Here is a 20,964-nt window from a genome sequence, read left to right on the forward strand (position 1 = left end):
TTTCTGTGAGTGGTGGTGGCTGAGGGCACAGCAGGCATCGTGCCCCCTTCCGCAGAGCTGCTCATGACATCTCTGAAGGGAACAGATGAGTGTTTCCTGTGAATACACGTGCAGAAACATCTGCCCAGCACATTGAATTAAAGGATTTTTCTTGATGTGCTGTCTGACCCCGTATGCTGAGGAACTTGAGTGCTCTGTTTTCCTCATGACTTCCCCCATCTTTTTCCTAAGCTGTCTTTTCGGCACACTCTTCCCGAAGCTGGAGCTGGACCTTGCTTCCCGCATCTGTCCCAGCAGCTGGACCACTTCCTGCCATGAATCATCCAAAACACACTTTTTTCTTTTTATTGTTTTATTTAAGGGTGAAGGCACATTTGTTCTCCCGAAGCCACAAGCTAATTGAAGTAGTCTGGCAACCAAGCCTTAAATGAAGGCTGGGGTGCGAAAGTGTTCAGAGGGAGGAAGTGCCCCCCATCAATGGGGATCATGGGCAACCTTTCCTTGTGGAAACAGAGCTCCTTTCCTTGTGGGCTTGGGTTGTGGTCAGAGGAACAGCAAACTCCATCACTTCTTGGAGAGCTGCAGCAAAGCATCTTCTCTATTTGCACGTCAGTGTCAAACACACTGGGGCCTCTGGCTTTTGGAAGTTCATTGCTACAACCAAACAAGTGCTAATTGTCAAATGATGTTAAGGGAGGGGGTCATAATCTTTTGTCTGAGAAGTCTTGGCTATGGTTTGGATCCTCTCTGGGATTGATGTTTGTGGCTTAGTTTTCCAGGGCTCATTGACTGCATGTGTTTCAAGTCTAGCAGTCCAAAACAAGGCTTTTTTTTTTGTTTTTGTCTTGAGGAGCTGGGGCTGAATAGTTCCTGAAACTTGAGAGCTCATTGTATTTCACACAGAGATGGAATCCAAAATCCTCCTCTTAAGTTTTGTCTTTAAAAAAAACACAACAAAACGAACCACCAAGAGACTCCAACCCAAAAGCACATTAACTGCGCAGTTGTTAAGCTTTTCTTTTCCTTGTTAATTTTTCTAGGGAAACGTCAGATTCACCACCTGGGAAACCAGCTTCAACTCAATCAGCACTGTCTGGATACTGCCTTTAATTTTTTCAAGATGGCTGTGAGCAAACACCTAACCCGGGGGAGGAAGATGACCCACGTAATTGCTGCGTGTCTCTACCTGGTGTGTAGGACAGAAGGAACTCCTCGTATCCTTTCACATTTATAAAACATAAAGGACATAATTTTAGCAAGTCAGCTATCCCAGTTGGACCTTGTTTCAAAATGTGAAGAGGTAAGTGTTTAAGAGCTAACTCGATCACTGCTGGTTTTGTACAATGAAGTGAATGGGAGTGTTTCCTGTGGTTCAAGTACGTTTGTTCCCTTTCTAAATGTACAATACTTAGTATTTAATGCTATAAATGTCACTCTGACTCCCTTCAATAACTCTAAATTTCTTCTTTTTCAACATTTTCTTCAAGTATAAAATTGCACTTTCCCTGTGCTTTGCTTGGAATTATTATTTGTGGACTATTTTTTTGTTTATTTTGTTTTTCTTTTAAAACCAAATGACAGTTAATCCCAAACATCCCGCAGTGCCAACATCAAAGAACAGAATAGAGTTTCAGTGGGTTTTCCATCAACATATTTGGATTTCCTTCTTTTAATACTTAGAGAACTTAGAGGTATCACTTCTGTTTTAGAGATGTCTGATAAATTCTGAAATTTGCTCAAAGGTCATACAGGAAATCAGTGGCTGAAAGTGGAACTGCACACAGGGCAGATTTGCAGCTGAGTACTCCTTGCTCTGCCATCCCTATTTTTGTCCTGGAGAACTTCATTAAAATCCATATAAGCTTTAAATACTGATGACCATCCAAATTAATTTGTTTTATATATTTTTATTTCTTTTATGTCGTGTTTCAGTTCCTGGAATTCAGGGTTTAGTAGCAAATAATTACTTCTGTTGGATGTGGCTCTGGGTGAGCAGGTCTAGTGGAAGGTGTCCCTGCCCATGGCAGAGGATTTGGAATGAGATGATCTTTAAGGTCCCTTTAAACCTGAAGCATTCTATCATTTTATCATTCTGTGATAAATATTCTCTGAAAAATATTCTATGATTCTGTTATTTTAGTTATTTTCTACTTTAAAGCAGTATGTGCATATCATCAGTATTCTATTTGATTTGATGCTTTTTCTAGATTGCTGCTCTCACTCTACATTTTTGCAGTTGGACAACTTGGCTTTCCTTTTAAGACTGAGATGATTTTTTGGTTGTTTCAAAAACTGTGTTCAGTATTCTATAATTGGTGCTTTCTGATAGTGTCGTGGTCATTGCATTTGGGTGTTTAAAAAAATGCGGTTTTGCTGGAATAATGGAATTAAAAGGAAGGTTTGCCTGTTACCCTGGTCTTTCCTGATGTAAAGTCTCTGTGTGAGTTTTGAACAGTACCACTCCATCATTACCATAAAGACAGTGTCGATTTTAAAGTATTGCAAATATTTTGGTAATACATTTTTCAGATAACTACCTGAAAGAGGATAGGTTTAGATTAGGTATTAGGAAGAAATTCTTTACTGTGAGAGTGGTGAGGCACTGGCACAGGTTGCCCAGAGAAACTGTGGATGCCCCATCCCTGGAAGTGTTCAAGGCCAGGTTGGATGGGGCTTTGAGCAGCCTGGTCTAATGGAAGGTGTCCCTGCCTGTGGCAGGGGGGTTGGAACGGGATGATCTTTAAGGTCCTTTTCATGTTCTGATTTATTTTTTTTTATGCCCATGTCACATTTTTAAAGTAATTTATTTACAGTTGTCATTTGATATTACTGAATGATAGCCCAGCCATAATATGCAAATCCATTTCTTCCCACTGATAGTGATAAAACAGCATTTGAAGCAGTGCAGGCTGTAAGAGGCAGACAGGTACCTACCCTGTAATGCACAGCCATCTGTGCAGCAAGTGTGGCTGACGTTTCTAGCAAAAAAACCAAAAACTATTTGGTTGGTTTTTATCCTTCTTTTAAGTATTTCAGCATGTATCTAAGCTACGTGCAAGATGTACTGTCTGGTTGACACTTCATAAATACCTAAATTAATTTCCCAGGTTTCTTTGTTAAATGGAGGTAATATCCTGCGTGATACTTCACGTGAAATACTAGGAGTAAAGTGTGAATAAGACTGCAAAGACAAGCTCTGTCTTTCTGTATGAGTATCACAAAGTACTCCACCCTCACTTGCATGGTTACTGTGCTGCCTGGGAATCAAGAAGCTGAAGTGCATGACCATATGGCTCAATTTTTTTAGTGTTTACTTTTTAAAAAATCCATTAGATAAACTTAATTTTGTAGCTGATATTAAGAATTCAACCATGTCCCTTTGAGAGAGGGAGTTGATTCAGCCTCTGCCTGTGTTCAGCTGCGGGTTTGGGGTTTTTTGTTTTGTTTTCTATCAGTATTTGAAGTCCAGTGTAGTTTGAAAAACAAACCCCAAATAACTTACAGACTCTTGAACATTGAAATATATGTTCCTTTTTCTGGTATCTTATCCTTTCATGAGAAACTTGAAAACCTGAGGGCTACAGATTCACGTTGCTGACTTTTGAGATTAGAATACATTCAAGGCTCCATAAATTAACTATGATGATCATTATCAGCGTGTTATATTTGGTCCCAGCTTAATTCTGTCAATAAAGACATGTGCTACAGGAGGCAGGGGCGACCCCAGGGCCTTTGGGGCAGAGGGACCCAGAGCAGGTGTAGAGGACAAGCACGTGACAAAGTGCTTTAACAAGAATGAAGATGCTTGTTCAGGGTGATAAACTTGCCATTGGTTTTGGTCTTGTGGAGGAGCTTCCAAACAGGGCTTGAAAAGAGGAGCAATGCACTGTATAACACTGTACCAAGGATGTGCAGTATTTGTAACAGTTGAAGATTTATATGCACTGCTCAGTAGATTTCCTGAGTTTAAAGTATTCCTTGTCATTGTGTTTGTTCTAGAACTCTAACGAAGAAATTAGTGAGAAATTTAGAAAAGGAGGTTAAAGGCTGAAGATTGGAAAATGTATTTTAGAGGAAAGAAGTGACATGGAAGAAATAGCAAAGGGCAGCAGCATCCTCAGAGCTCAGAGACAGCTCACAGGCTTTGGGTGGCCCAGATAAATTGACAGAGTGGCTTGGGAGTCAGAGAGGCAAGAGTTGTAACCTGGGAACAAATTAGTCTCTGAAATAGAAGACATCATGTTTCTTAAAAACCAGTATGGTAGAGGGAGCAAAGAATGTATGTGGCCTGAGGAGGTGCAGTGGGATGTAGTCAGGGACCAAAGTGGCAGGAGTTGTTGTATTCTTGTGGCAGAACCGAAGGAGTGGGAAGCATTTCCAGAGGGAAAACAGAATTTAATTGTGTCTGCAAGTTCAGTTGGAGGGAGTGGAATGTATTTATCTGACGTGATTATCTGCTTATTCTTCTTTTTTTTCATAATGTGCATGTCGCCAGCCGGCCTCTGTGAAAATGTGAGGAATATTGTAGCCAAGTCTACTGGTGCAGTATGAATTATGCCTGAATAAACCTCAGCCTGAAATAGGAAAACATTATGTTCTCCTTGGTTCTTATGCGTTATTTAATTAATGCAAAAATGCAAAATATTCTGGTAACGCAAATTTTTTTGATCTGAAAAAGTGGTTCTGGAACTTAAAGAGACCATAAAAGTTGGTTTGTCCGAAGTGCGTCTTTTATTTACAGACCGTTAGAAAGTTTTATATCTGTTATTTGAGATGTGAATTGATTTATATCAGTTTATGGTTTTTATTAGTTTGTGTGACACAAAACCCCACAATGCAGCAACTTTGGCATAGCTTTTCATTTGCCTTCTTATATTACTTGTCAGCGTTAATGGTTTCGAGGTTGAACGGCTTACAAACCATTAGGTGAACTGGGGAGGTGTTCCATCATTTTGATGAGTTACCTATAAAAATTTTGATTTATTATTCCCTTTCTAGAAAGTGTCTATATTATCAGTGTCAGAAGTAAAGATATAATGAAAAAAATACATCTGAGGGAGATAGTGATTTTTAAAATCCTCAGGTTTGATGGAACCTGTTGAACCTGTTGTCCCCCTCGCAGGGACTGAGCAGTGCTGAGCATTTCCAGTGATGTCTGACTTCCTCTGGCACTGCCAGCGCTCCCGGCATTTCAGACTCTGGATTTTAATTTGTTTCTTGGAATAGTAACAGTCCTCAGTTGTTTCTCTTTAATGTTTTGAACACCTTTTCCACACCTACATATGTTTGAATGGAAACAAAGGGCTCTTTAGCTGGTCCCACCGTTCCCGAGAGAGAGAACTTGGGAAGAGCCAGGCAGGGTGTTTGAGTGACTTATGGGCTCAGCTGTAACCTGTGGCTGCCCCAGGGTCACTCAGGAACAATGAGAGCCTGGCCAGGATTTTCCAGGTGGGATATCAGTTTGTTTTAATCAAGGAACATTTCATTCTGTTTGTAATCCTTTTACTATACACAACTGTTAGAAAAACTGTACAACTGTCCACTATTCTGTGTAATATTTTCCAGCATTACCACCTGGGGTCTTTTATAGCAGCATTTTACATGGTAAATGTGTTTTATCCCACACACATGCACCTTTTTTATTTATTTATTATTTTTCTTTGAAGCTCTGAAAAATGCACCCTTAGTTGTAAACCAAATCCTGTCTTGTTAGAGCACAGTAAATAAAACCTTTTCCACATGAGAAGAGTCCCTGCAACATTCCTTCACCAGCTATCCTGTGTAAATATCCCTCTGTTTGCCTCTGGAGGTAAATTCAGGGCAGGTTCCTCCCCCCCCTCCAGTAAAGCTCATCAGTCTCAGTGCTGGAGGGGCTTGCTGAGCCCTTCCCTCCACCTGGGGCTGTGCAGCCTCCTGAATCTGAGGCTGAGTGACTCAGATGGTCTTCAGTGGCTTTGTGAGGAGTCAAAGGACAGAGGTGGGATCCTGCCAGGGTCAGGCCAAGGCAGCCAAGTGAGGCCCCTCTTCTGAGCTGCTTGCAAAAGAACATTTCTTCTAAACGTCTAAGAAAAATAACCTTAAATGTGGGCGTTGGGAGCAGAAGGCTGTCAGGAGAACGTTTGGTGCCTGGAAGTCTTTCAGATGTAAACTTGCTCTGGGTGGGAAAGTAAAAGGCCCTTTTCCTCCCTGACTTCCTCTGCCCTGTGAACCTCCCTTTTGTTTGAGGGAAGATCATGAAGGCATTGCCGGATCCCAGCAGGCAAGAAGGTCTTGGAAAAAAAAAGGGCATCTGAATGGGGCAGCACTTTGTTATTTCCTATCTGTCTGCAGTACTTGTACTTTATTGCCAAGCTATTTGAAAGTCTCCTGGTTTAATGTGTTTATTTTCATGTCACAGTAAGGGAAGCTGAGAATATTTATCTTCATTTCCAGGTGCAGGACTGAGGCTAAGTGACACATTCAGAGTTACCCAGAAAATCTGTGATGGAATAAGGAACTGGTCTCTTTAATCCTTGGTTAGGCAGCAGCTACTGAGCTTTTCTGCTGTGTTGGTCTTTGCAGGAGAAGTTCAGCTAATTCCCTCTCGAGCATTAGGAGGCTCTGTTGGCTGCCATGGTGTCCTGGGAAGCTTTGTATGGCCTTGCCATGAGAACCTTTGGTGGATACATTCTTTGTTTCTCTACTAACACTTCAAGGTCTATCTTTGCAAGGAAAAGGGCAAGACTTCCTTTTTTATTAGAAATGAAAAATTAGATCTCCAGCAATCTTTTGACCTCCACTAAAACTTCCTGGAGCCAGCAGGCCTAGTGTTACTGATTAAAAAGTTAACTTTTGAAATGAGGCTTTAATCAAGAAAATTTCAGAGCTGTGGCTAGGGAGGTTAATAAAACCATCTTCTATTTCTCTTTGGTTAAGGACTTTCTCTTTAGTAGCTGACCTTTTACTTTTTTTTTATTAACTACTGTTGCATTGAAAATATGTTGAGTGTGACAAGGAGATAAGAGAATAAAAATGGATTTTAAATTGTGTAGTTAAAATACATATAATGTTTACTAAGGCAAGTTACTCCATTTCAATAATTTTGTTTCGGTGTGAGGTAAAGGATGCCAAGATCTTACTTCATACAAAGTTGAACAGAATATATTCAGTTGGGAGGGACCTACAACAATCATCCAGTCCAACTGCCTGACCAATTCAGGAATGACCAAAAGTTACAGCATGTTGTTAAGGGCAGTGTCCAAATGCTTCTTAGACACTGACAGGCTGGGGGCATCAACCATCTCTTGAGGAAACCTGTTCCAGTGTTTGACCACACTCTTGGTAAAAAAATGCTTCCTGATGAAGCATTTGCTTGGACTTGAAGTCTTGTCCACTTAATTTCAAAATGAAGTTTTAAAATTGCTGTGTTTTTGAGTGGATAGATTTTAGCTGGAAGAGTTTCAATCTCTTAATAAAAAATTGCTGCCTTAAATAGGGTGTGGCTGTTGTTGCCCCATGTTATTTGCTTCGATTTCCAAAGAGTTAGGTGTTTGGTAATGCTTGGCTTGTGTGATCATTCCTATTTGGTACCACAGGAGAAAATACTGGAGATGCAGGGAAGAGGGCAGCCAGGGACAGCAATAGAAATTAAATTTCTGCACCTTAATTTCTCCCCACCACCCCCTCCTCCAGCCAGGGCTGGGACTGCTGGATTTCAACAGCAGGGCTCATGACCTAAAGCCTGCATATCCAGTCTCCCTTTCCATGGAGTGAGGGAGAATCATATCTTTCCCTCTCAGTAATGCCTTAGACATTTTTTCCCTATAAAGAGATATGTATAAAGCAAGTGTGGTGCTGAGAGAATGAGGTGTTTTGTGTTTCCAGTTGGTGGGAAAGTAAATTTTCCTTTCCATGTGCTTGTTGACATTGTTTGCTCCGTTGCTGGCTCTGTTCTCTTCCCTGCTGCATCCCCTCACTGCCAGGGCTGCTGCTGGCTGCTGCCCCGTGCTCATGGATGGGTGAGGCAGGAGGACCCCGGGGCCTCCTGTGTCACTCCCAGGTGTCTCACCTGGCCTCCAGCTGTATTGCAGAAGAGCCTGTGTTTCCCCAGATCCTGTGCCATATCTCAGTCTGCTCTGGATGTCTTTGTAGTGCCTGAAGTGGTGCTGGAGTACTTGAGTGGTTCCACTTGTGTCTGGTGGTTTGCAGTGTCTTCTAAAGAGAATTCTCTCTGGAGTAGAAAATAGCCTGAAGCATTTTAAACTGGTTGTGTGGCCCTGCACCCTGGGGGACAGGGCTGGGGAGATGGTTAGTGGCTGTCAGGGTCTCCTCTTGTCCCTTGTGGGGGAGTGGGGGGGAAGCCATAAACCTTCACTGTGCATGACTCAGATGTGGCAGGAAAACAGTGAGTGTGATTGCTGACTGGTATTATCCTGCAGGGTGCCCTGCTCTGGAAGTCATCGAAGCTTTCCAGTGGGAAACTGTAATTTTAATGTGGAGATTCTGTACTTGAGTGATTTTCTTTGTTCCTTTAAGATTCTGAAAATACAAAAGGGGAAGGGAACTTTACATTGTGGTGTGTGTCAACTCAACATCTGACTGTTTAAATCCTTGTGCTAAATGCCCATTATGGATGCTGCAGGGAGGGAGGGGAAAAGCTGCTGTAAGTGCAGTAGTGATAATTGACCCACTTAAGAGAGCTGCTCTAATTTCACATGTTACAGCATCCTGGAAATTCAGATAAGAATGTTGATCTCTCCAGCTAATAGGATTTCTAAATATATCATCCAAAAGAAGCAGGAGGACTGTAATTTTGTGTGTATGTGTGTGTGTTCAGGCTAATGTTTTGTTTAAGAACTGCATACTCTGAAAATCTGCTTTTCTGTTCACTTGTTACTAACACAGGATAAAATAGAACTTGACCTCTGGTGCTGGGAAGGGGAGACCTGATCATGCCCCATTGAATTCGCTGACGAAATTCTCCCCAGCTTTTGTGTAGAGGGGTGACCAACTTTTTCCTTTCAGGATGTTGGTACCCAGCAGGTGGCTCAGACTGTCAGCTTTTCCATAAATGCAGCATTAAACAAAGCATCTGCAGATAGAGAGGGGGACAAGGTCACAAGAATGGCCTAGCAAGATTACAGATTTTGGCTGGTTTTGATAGCTTTGTTTTTCCTCATTAAAGGGAAATTTTGAACAGTAAAGGTCAAAATAATCCTCTTCTGAAGTCTGTCTGCAGAAATACTTCATTGCTTTGCAGAGCAGAGTGTTTCAAGTCTCTGGACAATTCCTTCTCAAGCACATTGTGATGGGTATGACTGCTCTGCTCTGCACTGGTATATGGCCTCACTTTGAGTCCTGTGTGCAGTTTTGGGTGTCACAATATAAAAAAGATATAAAGCTCTTGGAGAGTGTCCAAAGGAGGGCAATAAAGATGGTGAAGGACATTGAGGGGAAACCGTGTGAGGAGCGGCTGAGGGTACTTGTTCTGTTCAGCCTGGAGGAGACTGAGGGGAGATCCCATTGCAGCTACAACTTCCTCGTGAGGGGAAGAGGAGGGGCAGGCACTGATCTCTTCTCTGTGGGGACCAGTGACAGGACCTGAGGGAATGGCCTGAACTTGTGTCAGGGGAGGTTTAGGTTGAATGGTGGGGAAAGGTTCTTCACCCAGAGGGTGGTTGGGCACTGGAACAGGGTAGTGGTCACAGCACCAAGCTTGACAGAGTTCAAGTGTTTGGACAGTGCTCTCAGGCACATGGTGTGACTCTTGGGGTGTCCTGCACAGGGCTAGATGTTGGACTTCAGTGATCCTCGTGGGTCCCTTCAAACTCGGGATATTCTATGACTGCTGGAAACCCTGGGGTTTGCAGTCAATAGAGCTGCTACACCTAGACTGTTATAATTCTGGAGATCCTTTGCCCTTGCCCATTATACCTTTCTGTGTTGGGACAAAAACAGGCATCACCCTAACCCTTTGAAATGAAGGGACAGGCCTTACTCTGTAGGCTTCTGGATTTGATCCACTGAAGCCTTTGTTGCTGTGGGCTTGAATTACATGATGGGTAATTCAAGGAGAAGTGTTTATTGTTTGGCAACCCTGTGCTCCATCACCATGTCGGGCCTTGTGTAACCCAGAGGGACTTACAGCAGAAGCATCTGAGCCAGATTTCTAATGAATGCAATTGTGGTCTGTTATTGCATGCATAAAAATAATAATTAATGAAAGTAATTGCATGGTCCGTCCTCTTAGTCATTAGGTTGCAGTTTGGGGTGTCTGAAGTGATGAGACATTCTCATGGCAAAGGTGAAACAAGAACCAGAAGCAGGGAACTGGAGAGCTACAAAGGCATCAGTAATACCAGATTAAAAATATGAGGGACAGCCCTCAGGGGCAGCACTGAGAGGGGGTGATGCTTGAAACGTGGTGGCAGAGACATGGGGGATAACGATGGGAACAACATCAGGATGAGTTCTGGGTGATGGATGAGAGGAGGGAAATGTGATGGCAGAGAGGCCTCCTTCCAGGGAAATAAATACAAAGGAGGGATGATAAGGAAGGGATCACACCTCTCATGTCTTTGACCTTCAGCAATCCTCGCATGCTTGTGAAAATAAATATTTAACAATCTTCTTAAAGCTTGTTTGAAAGAGGAAATAATTAGGTTGGCTCTCTGCTTAATACGGAGGTTTATCTGTGCATCTGAATTTTGGGGCTTATGTCAGCAAAACCAGCATTATAACTGGGTGGTGTTTTGGGCTGATGGGAGCTAATATGTTGCTAACACCAGCTAAATAAAAAGCAGTGTGGTACAGCCGGTCATTGTGTAGCACATTCTTGCTTTTGTCAGAGGATATGCGGGATATGCTCTGGGATGTGGAGGAGCCGCTTCCCCTTCCTTCCCTGCATCCCCACCCCCCTCTTAAGAAAAGAAAAAAAAGAAGAAAGAAAAGACAAAAAGCGTTACCTGATGCTTTGTTTAAATAAATCCTGATAGCAAAGATGATGAATTATGGTTGATGTTTTTGATCCAATCACTAAAAATATTCCTGGTTGTAGCCATCACTAATATTTTATGCATTTTAATACTTTAGAAGTCAATTAGAAAATTAAATGCTCTCCTTCATTAAAGTAGAAGATTGTGTATTTGAATTTTAATGCAGTAAGAACGCCTTAGAACACAAATTCATATTATTAGATTAATTAAGATCAGTAATGCAAAATAAGGTGAACAAAAGCCAGTGCGTTGAGACCTATAAGCCCTTCTGTGCTTGCTATCTGCAAATATTTTAGCTTGAGGTCTTCACAAATTGTGTCCATGTTCATCATATTCTTAAGTCTTATGCATCTTTTTCTGTCTTGCAGTTTTTGATGTCATAAGAACAAAGTGAAGGTATATCAGAGAAACAATATTACCCATCAAATTTGTTTTGTAAAATCAGGATTCGTTCTCACACCTGGCCTGGCCTCATATCTTTAAAGTGGTCTTGATAGTGATTTCTCACATCCTAATAAAGTATAAGCCTTTTAAATTCTGGTGAAAGTACATCTGAAGAGCTCTCTTATTTTCTTTAGATGTTTCTCACTGGGATTTTGTTTGCATGACGTAGTGTTCGTACACAAACCTCAAACTGGAAATGCTTTTCAATGAGAGATTTTTAGCGTTTTTTAATCTCATGCCAAGTAAAATTGTGAGCTGAGCCTTTTCTAACCTTTTCCCTGTTAGTCTGCCTTTACAGCAAGTCTGTGTCCTTCCTCGAAGGCAAAAGAAAATGTCTTTTAAGTTTAACTGCCAGACTGGCTCAGTATTGTTGTAAGTATGAATGATGTAATACTCAATCACATGGTGGTATGTCTGCTATTTTCCCCTCTTTGAGAGAGAGAATAATCTTTCCATCTTATCCAGTTTCAGCAGTCTGGGAAAATAGCAGCCTTAAATGAGACCCAAAACAACCAAAATCTTGATTTCTTCCAGAGCTTTGCTTTTGAAGCCAGATGTTCCCCATGTCTTCTTTATTTTGACTTGCTAATTGGAATTAAGATGTTGAAGATAACGTGTGCTTTGAAGCCTGTGTATTGTGTATTTTATTTAGATTTAATCCTTTAAACATTTGACAATAAAACATAAATTGCGGAGCTCTCATCTTTAGATCAACTGTAAGCGAATCATTTAAGTTTTCAACATCCTTCCAGTTTGAGAGAAACACAGTAGTCTCAGTGATGTTTTGACTGCATGTGTTGGTAAAGTGCTATGAGATTTGCTAATCAGCATTTTTAAATGGAGATATATAGCTGTTTCTTCAATGAAGGAGCAGCTTGTCTGCCAAAAATAAAGTCTTGGCTTATGCCTTGACAGGGAGTAGAAATTGGAATGCTCTTCAGATTCCTTTTGTATTGGTAAGCAAGGAGGAATAGTGAACAATATATTTTAAGTTGTCATATGTCATGACAGAAAGCAAATTTTGAAAGAGGGAAAATATATAGACTGAAAATAAAAGCGTTTTAGTGTGAACAAAAAATTGTGTGTAACTTACAATAGGCTATGATCTTTTTAATATGAAAACTGCAGGTTTTTATATGCAGTAAAACTGCGTATTCAGCAACATGACATTCTGTTAGTACTAACAGAAATGGGAAAGCCTTTATTAAATAAAAACCAGAACCCCAAACATTGCCTCTGTCTTATTGTCAGGAAGAATTCTCAATTTATCTGTTTTACAGTATTTTTCCTTCTGCAATTGGTCCTTTTAACTTTTCATTGTTCTTGTAGTGGCCTTGCAGTTTCCAAGGGGAAACAAAGTTGTTATTGTCATTGCAGGTAGTGTAATGTGTGGCACTACTCTGGGACAAACAATGAGCTGGTGTTTCAAGTCAGACTGCAGAAAATTTGAGAGGTTACCTGAACCTGCTTGTTTCTGAGAAAGCACCAATGTGTCCTCACTTTCCGAGGCTTTTGCCCCCTTCTAGTTGCATTAAAAATACACTTTTTTCTCTTCCCTAATGATTCCATGGCTTCAGAGTAATGAAGTTCTGCCTGTTCAGCTCCAAAGGCTGTGAGATTATAGATGCTTTTCTGTGACTTTTGCTGTTGGATGAAAGAGCTGGGCTGTCTGAATTGAGACCATTTCTTTTGAAATTTGCCATTGAAATTGCCACTAGACCATCCCTGACCTCCAGGGAAATGAGGAAAGAAATGTAAAATAATTTTTAGTCATTACTGAAGAAGTCTTCTTTTAAAGAGACATTGGGAGTTTTCAGCTGCTGCCTCTCACTTGGTACCTGGAATCAGAGAACATTCTATTCTATTCTTGTCTGGAGTTGAAAGTTTGGTTTTCCCACCTGAGTACTGTTAACTTCTGCAGAATTCAGGTTGAATTTTCTTCTCTATTTGAAAATTTCTGGTCCTTAAAGGATCAGTCTTCTAGAGAGTGCACCAGATGGACTGCATCTGTACTGCAGAGTCCCTCTGAGGGACTCCCAAATCACTGCATTCTTGTCACATCTGGAGGACCCAGTTCATTGCCAATAATTATTTCCAGTGCATATTCAGATTATAGTTTTTCAGTTGAAAAATATTTTTGTCAATGTTCAGCTTAATATTTATTATCATCCACGTAGACTCTAAGCTTTTACTGTGGCAGAGGAAAGCAACTCAAGTACTGACTGTTGCTGTACTCATTCCTCAGACTTTGAATGGGTGACTTCAGTGTCTGGGCTGTTTCTCACAGTCATTCAATGGTGAAACAAGAGAATGCTCCAGTCCTTGGTTTCTGCTGATCATGTTGGCAGCTCTCCCAGCAGAGCTGTGAACTGGTCACTTTTCTCCTGTTTCAGCAGGAGAAGTTGAGAGCACAATCAGGACCCAGGACCGTCGGCTGAGAGGTCAGAACATGAGGACAGCTTCAGAAAAAGAAGCTTCAAAGAAATGTAGCTTGAGAGGAGTGTTTCATTACAACAATCCTTCCTACTGATAGGTTCTAGGATGGGAGGAAAGAGAACGCAGAGCATTGTCCACCAGCTATCCAGCAGCCAGAGAAGGCGTGATACATACATCCTTTTCCATGGAGACCTCCACCTCCTTTGTGCAAAAGCTGTTCCTTGCCTGGTCAGTCCCAGCCTGTTCTCTGTCAAGTGCATGAGGCTTTTCAAGAAGTTCAAAGACAGATGTTAGCCTAGTTCTCCAACCTTCTGAGATCCCTCAGAGTGGCAGCCCCACCTTCTGACACAGGACTGCTCCCCTAGATTGGTGCCACCTGCAGAGCTGCCCAGGGAGCCTCTGCCTTGATGCCTCGCTGCTCGTGGAGACAGTGCTGCCCCTGAGAGACACCTGCAGTTACTCTCTGCTAGTTGGACTTTGTACTATTAGTCACAGCCCTTCAAACCTGGCAGTCCAGCCAATTTTATGCTTGTCTTCTAGGCCAGCAAGCCAGGCCATGATGTCTCAACAACTTGGCTTTAAGAGCACAGTGGCAGACCATGCGTTCAGCTTTGCTGAAGTCAAGATTAACAGCATCCACTGCAGTGCCAGTGGCCCTGAGCTGGTTTGGTTGGGATGCCACTTTGCACAAGGGTGCAGCTGAACTGTCAGCCCACAGGGCAGTTTTTTTGGCTTGTGCTCTGGATGAAGAATTTCTCTTTGTCCAGAGTCCAGAGCGATCTGTCTTTGTAATGGGCAACACGACAGGTGCTCATTGATTTAATTTAAGGTTTTTTTTAAAGGAGCGGTGACTAAACGCTCTTCCTGACTTGCACAGACCCCAGATTCGCTTCCATAAGGGGAGTTAAAAGCCGAGAGGGTAGTCAGGGCAAGATCCTGCCTGTTCTCCTTTTGAAGCTGTTGTTGCTGTGCAGTCTGAAATGCAAGAGCTGTGGGGCCAGGAGAAAGGCAAACAAGTGGAAGCTTTTGTAGGTGAATGGCCAGGCTTAGAGAGGGTGTATGCCTAGTTCAGTTTCTTCCTCTAAGGATATTCCTGTGTGTTTCCTTTCTTACTAGTATGTTTATTATATATGATTCTATTGACTTGATATGTAAACAGTTGTGGCAGCAGGACTGTAACTCCAATTTGCTTCCTCCCAGCTCAGTCTCCTGATGATGGAGGTGTAGAATTTATGGCATTTTATGGAGCAGGTCGGTATTGCAGTCCTCGTCTTCTGGCTGGAGAAACTGAGGCACAGAAGGGAATCAAAACGACTTTTTTATCCAGTGTTGATATGTTTGTGTCCCATGTGGATCTATACCTCTTACTGCTGCCTCCCATAATGTAGTGTAGTAGCCCTGTTTTACATATTGCTCTTCTGTTTAATTTTGCTAAGGCCCTGGAATATACTTTTCAAGGTATATTGGCTAAACCCCTTGCAATTTTAAGCTAAAATTGGGAAGAGGAGCGAGTTCTGCAGGCTCACTGGCTCTGCTATTGCCTTGAACTTGTTAGGCAAAATTCTAGGCTGAATGTATAAATCTCAGTGGTGGGAAAAAAGTTATCATTTTTCTTGAAAGCTTTGCAAATATGACACAATCAGTGAGCAGCTGTAAACATGAGACTCACAATAGCATTCTCAGTTGTTGTTCAGAACAGAGCTGTATTTTAGGAGCTTGCCGTCAGCATAGTGGAGAATGTTATTTGCAATTACACTGCTAGGTTACAATAAAACTACTGCAAGGCTGTGTGAAAGGCGTCTAAGGAGATCTTTCCCAGCATATCACTGGCAGTTTTTATTTTCCCAGAGGCAGATGATATGTACATCATTACTGGCTTGTTTTTTGCTTTCTCTCATGAAGTATTCCAGCAGCTGAGATAAGTTTACAGCTTCTTAAAAACTGATAATGACAGAGAAGTCTCTGTGCTGTAAGAGAGACGTGAGATAAGTGCTTGCCATTGCTACGGCATTCAAAAGAAGATAATACAGGGATAAAAGTTTAAAATGACACTTCAGGAAAATACCACATTTTCCATCTTGATTAAAGCCATCTAATGAAAGTTGTTAACTTTTAAGAACGTGAGAAATGCCATTTGCAAGTAAATTAGTTTCAGTTTGTTCACTGACTGATGCTGTGCAGCATTGTTTTGGAATGCTTTGTGAGTTCCTACCTAAGTAAAATAAATATTGACAGTAATGCCAACAGAATTGCAGTATCTGTGACAAGTGAATTGCACCAGATTGCTTACTGAATACCTGAGTTTTCAGTAGGATATTGGTATGTGTATTCTAGCCCCTTCCTACCCTCTCTCCCCACACACCTTGCCCCAGTAAAGGGTTTTCCTTTTATTCCTTAAGGATCCTTTCATAAAGATGAGTAACCTATAACAAAGGACTTGACACTTGCTTTATCTTTTTTTAACAATGAGAATTGATATGTGTATTTACAAAGTGATTTTAGAGCAAATTGGTGCAAAGTGTAATTAAGTATTAACCTGAATAAAGGATTTTAAAGTTCTTATAGGAGGAGCCTAGCTATATGTGTTGGATAATAGAGGCATGAACATTAGGACTGTCATGCTTGAAAGGAAGGGCTCAGTCTGTGATATCTCTTGGATCTCTTTTTACTATAAGGAGCTGAGGATGTCTCTCAACTCTTAAGCTCTTTTTGCATGTTTTGCACAGGGGGACAAATTTCTATGTTGATTTGCATATCATAAACTCACTAGTTAGAACAGGATGTTGCATTTAGACAGGATGTAGCTTGGGTCTTTCAAAGGCGGGGAGATGGTCTGAAAAATAATTGTTGACCATAAAGTTAAGTTGTCTACTGGGATATTATAGCTGAAATACATTTGGAAGATTGTTTCTCTGATCTTTTGGAGACACTTGGGAACCTCAGAGTCAAAATGTGTGCTATAACAGTAGGATAATCAGAATATTTCAGAGCATTTTACTAAGGAAGGGGAAACTGTTGTCTTCATTATAAAAACATGATAAAGGATGGAATGTTTTTTGTCGGGCAGTGGCAAAAATGGAAACAGAAATCCAGTGTCCTGAGGCACAGCTGAGAGTCCCTCTGGGCTATGCCTTTCAGTTTCTTGGGAAAAACAGATTCCCAAAGGGAATCATTTGTTTCCCATCCTTTTGTGTAGATGAAATACAAAATGTATCAAATGCCTGTGACTGTAGTTTCCCTGCTTAATAGATCATCTCAAAGATTTATTCTCGTAATTGAACTGTCTGAAAAGTTAGCTGCCTTTAAAGCTTCAGATTTGTTGTCTTTCTGCTGTGCAATGCAAGCTCCTCCCTCCACCTGTTTTTTTAGGCTTGCTCAAGGACCAAATTTAATCTGGTTCTAGAGACCACTTTTTAAGACATAAATTTGTTTTAACTTTAAAATCCAGTATATTATGTCCTTGACGGGGAATGTGTCGTGTTGAGAATTGTATTAATTTTAAGGTACGATGAAATGTCCCTTACCCTGAAAGGTGTTTAAAATTAGCATTTGATATTTTGAAAGTTAGAAAAGCTATTGCAGTTCTTTTTCTGTTTTTTTTTTTTGTTTTTTTTTTTTTTTGTTTGTTTGTTTTTTGTTTGTTTGTTTGTTTGTTTGTTTGTTTTTTAGTTCTTTTTAAGCAAGTATCTTCTCACCCTGCCAATGACAGCTAAAGGCAATATCTCCCTTGTGCATTGCTGGGAAGTAGAAGTGAAGGCATGTTTGTATGTTGCATCTTGTCCACAGGTTGGTAAATTCAGACATGCTAACTCAGTTGCTTCTGTCTGTTCATATCCCAAGATACCTGGGTAACTGTCCAAGGAGGTAATGTGAGTTTTCTACTTCCATATTGCCAAATAAACCTCCTTTGAACACTCTGCCAGTGGTACTTTAAAGTGCAAGATGCATTATTCTATAATTTGGTAAAATGCTTTATTAGTAACTCATTTGGGATAAGCTGCTATTTATGAACCATAAGGCAAGCCCAGTTTAGATAATATAACTTTATTTAATAAAACCCAAATTCAGTATAAACCCCAAATTTAGAATACCTCTGTGCTGTTATGGCTTATGTAGGTTTCTGCTTCAATGAACGTCGGAATCTTTTTTATATTTAGTGCAGGCATTTCTCAAGGTGAAAGCATGGGTTGAGGATTTTTTAATTCACCTATGCAGCACATCAGTGTAGCTCCATGTTTTCCTATTCATTTTATTAAAAATATCTAAACCAGACTGCTTTGAGGAGTTCAGCCAGTGTGAAAGTGGCGTGTCATCCTGACTTCCAAGCAGTGCTGATAAACTAGTCCTGAGAGGCCAGTTTTCAGCTCCGTGCTGCGTTTATGTTCTGTAACAAACACAGGTGATTGGGGAAGCTACTGTGAGTTACTGTAATGCTTTTAAACAAACTTGCTTTGATTACTACAAGAGTAGCAATTAACAGTTTGGTAGCATCTGTGGAAGCGTTGCTCCATCCGTTCCCCGGGAGAGAGCCAGACGCATCCATGGAGCCATTACACCTGCTCTTTTTCCAGTGGAGTGCTGTGGGTGTGAGGCAGGGTGGGAGTGCAGAGAGCTCTCCTGCCTGCCTGGGTGAGGTTTTCTGATCAGCAGGAATAGACCATCAGGGGCAAAGGTATTCCTGTAGTGCCCCCTTTCAGAATACAAGGCTCGCTTTGGTGCAGTCCAAGTAATGAAATAGGTTCCTGCAGGTGCCCCCGGGCATCTGATACAGAAGGGTTTGTTCTGTCATGGTGTTAGGTGACATGTGCTGAGATGACTCTCTTAAAGGCCTTTGAGAGTGGGAAATTTAACACATCCAATTGTTGTACTTCCCACCAAAGGCCATTAAGGAGTCAGCTGCCTCAGAAGGGCAGGGATGCAATTCATTCCTTTTGAAGCCCTATTTTCCCTTAAAACAAAGGCTCTAGTGTCACAAATTTTTTGCTAAACGAGTGACAGTGTTGTACCTGTGTGATATTAGATAATGGCTATGCATGGGTAAATCAGCTCCACTGATACAGGCAGGAAAGCAGCATCTGAGTTTCTGTGCAAACTCTGCCGTGTCCCAGTGCTGGGACAGCAGCTGCTGCTCTCCCGCCCCAGAAAAGGTCTGCTGAGATAATTCTCCGAGGAGCAAGTGCTAATACCAGTGCATTAGCCTCAGTATGGGTATGAAAGCAAAGATGTAATACTTGGCTTCTGGCATGGGAAATGTAGGACACTCTGTGTCCACAGATTTGGTTTTATTCTGGTTTAATTGAGCACTGTAATGCTAGTTTTTTCAAAAACTATAACTGAGTGTTTACTGTGAGTAAAACCAGAGCAGTGCTGTGATGAAGTCTCACACAAGGAACTGTGTATGTACTTAAAACAACTGTAATCAGTTTTGAAAGATTTTGAGTTACTATAAAGCAGTTACTCTGCAGGCTTTTGTTCCTTATTTGTTTTAAGGTTTGTCTTTCAGATAAGGTAGGTCTTTGTGTTTTGGAGCAAGCTGGGGAAAACTCTGCAAACTTTAAAGAGAAATTTGAGAAGGTGGGATGGGTGACTGAGAGATTATCTCGGGCTCTAGTTTTGATGAATGCTTTAAGCCAGTGAGAGCTGGCGCGGCTTCAGAAAGAAGTTATCTTGCTTTGCCCTTGCCTGCTCAGTCCTCCCCCAGTCCATCCCCTGCCTTCTATCAGCCCAGGTGTTTGTGCAGTTACATGAGAACTGGGGAGTTAATCCAGCTGAAAACAGGCAAAAGAAAAGAAAAGAAAAATATTTTTTTCAGGCAGTTCCTTCGGCTGGTTTGCCACATTGCTGCACAAATGGCAGCCCAGGGAAGGGGGTGGTAATGGACTAGAATCAAACTACTTAGGGCAGGGATATTTTTCTAATTTCTTTACATCTTTCAAAACTCTTCCATTTGGAGTTTTCTGAAAAGGCAGAGTGTCAGGCTCATGACAGTGCTGGTTTTCCTTTGCCACCTTTGAGCAGGCAGTGATTTTCCTCTGCTCCTTCTCTCTCAGCCAGCTGCTTCACGTTTCCAAACGTGTGCATTGCTGCTGTGCTGAATACTGGAGTGTCATCTCAGAATAGTTCTTCCAAATCTGCACCTCTGAGTTCTTGTGAACTTTTCTTTCACTGTTGGTACAAGAGTCATAACCTTTATAGCCTTTGTACACACGAGAGAGAACTGAACTCCTTTACATTTACTTAAATCTTCACTATCAATGTCCTCCTTCCCAGCTGCTTTTTTTTAAGCCTATTTTATTATCAAATGGTCATTCTGTGCAGATATTTGGACTGCAGTTTCATGCCTGCTTGTGTTTTCTGCAGCGATTTTGCAGTTTAGTCTGGTTTCTTTTCCCCTTGCAGCTTGAGCTTTGCTCCTTTCCTGGTGCCTCTCTCCCATTCTCATCTGCCAGCCCTGCTCTTCTTTTAAGTTCTTCCATAGACCTTGCTTCTCCTAGCAACCTCTCTTGTTTTCCCTCACGAGCACTTGTTCAATTTACTGTTCGGGGGACGGGGTCTCTGTTTCTTGTTTGGAGACTTCTTGTTGTTTGAATACAGCCAACTGTTATTTATACACGGCCACATCATTCAGGTTGAAGATTAACCTCATGTCTCTCACAACTTTTAAATTAATATTTACATTTTCATTCTATGCTTAAATTTTCTTTTCCCTAAGTAAATATACTAACTAGATTATCTTTCAGGAGCTTAGTATGGATATTCTTTGCATATTTTATCCCTTTGATACCCTGAATAATTGCGAGTTGACTGTACAAGCATTTTGAGACAAGAAATGTATTTTTTACTCTTTTTTTTTTCTTCTGTTGTGTTGCACTGTGTTATAAATTTACATGCAACTATGTAAATACTTGGCAATACCCCACAGAGCAGGTTTTTCACTTGAAGTCAGTAACACCAGGAACATGGCCTAGCCCCAGTCCTTTGAAGAGGATGTTCTCCAAGGGCAGCATTTTCAGAAGGGCTGAACGCTCGCTGCATATTCAGCCAGCCTGGCGTGCTTTTGAAAATGTTCCTCTAAATGGCAACGACTCTGAAGACAATTATTAAGAAAAGC

General features: G+C 41.3%; 1 protein-coding gene across 2 annotated transcripts in view; it reads left to right on the top strand.

Moving 5' to 3' along the window:
• BRF1 (BRF1 RNA polymerase III transcription initiation factor subunit) overlaps nucleotides 1-20,964 on the top strand; it is a 175,295-nt gene that overhangs the window by 45,726 nt on the left and 108,605 nt on the right. For both annotated transcript variants that reach the window (XM_051769943.1, XM_051769944.1), the window contains one exon: nucleotides 1,041-1,214. In XM_051769943.1, the coding sequence (XP_051625903.1) occupies nucleotides 1,041-1,214 (174 nt within the window). The remainder of the gene's footprint in view (nucleotides 1-1,040; nucleotides 1,215-20,964) is intronic.

Source organism: Manacus candei, unplaced genomic scaffold (assembly GCF_025592945.1).
Source record: "Manacus candei isolate 608988 ecotype Guabito, Panama unplaced genomic scaffold, ASM2559294v1 h1tg000113l, whole genome shotgun sequence".
NCBI lineage: Eukaryota > Metazoa > Chordata > Aves > Passeriformes > Pipridae > Manacus > Manacus candei.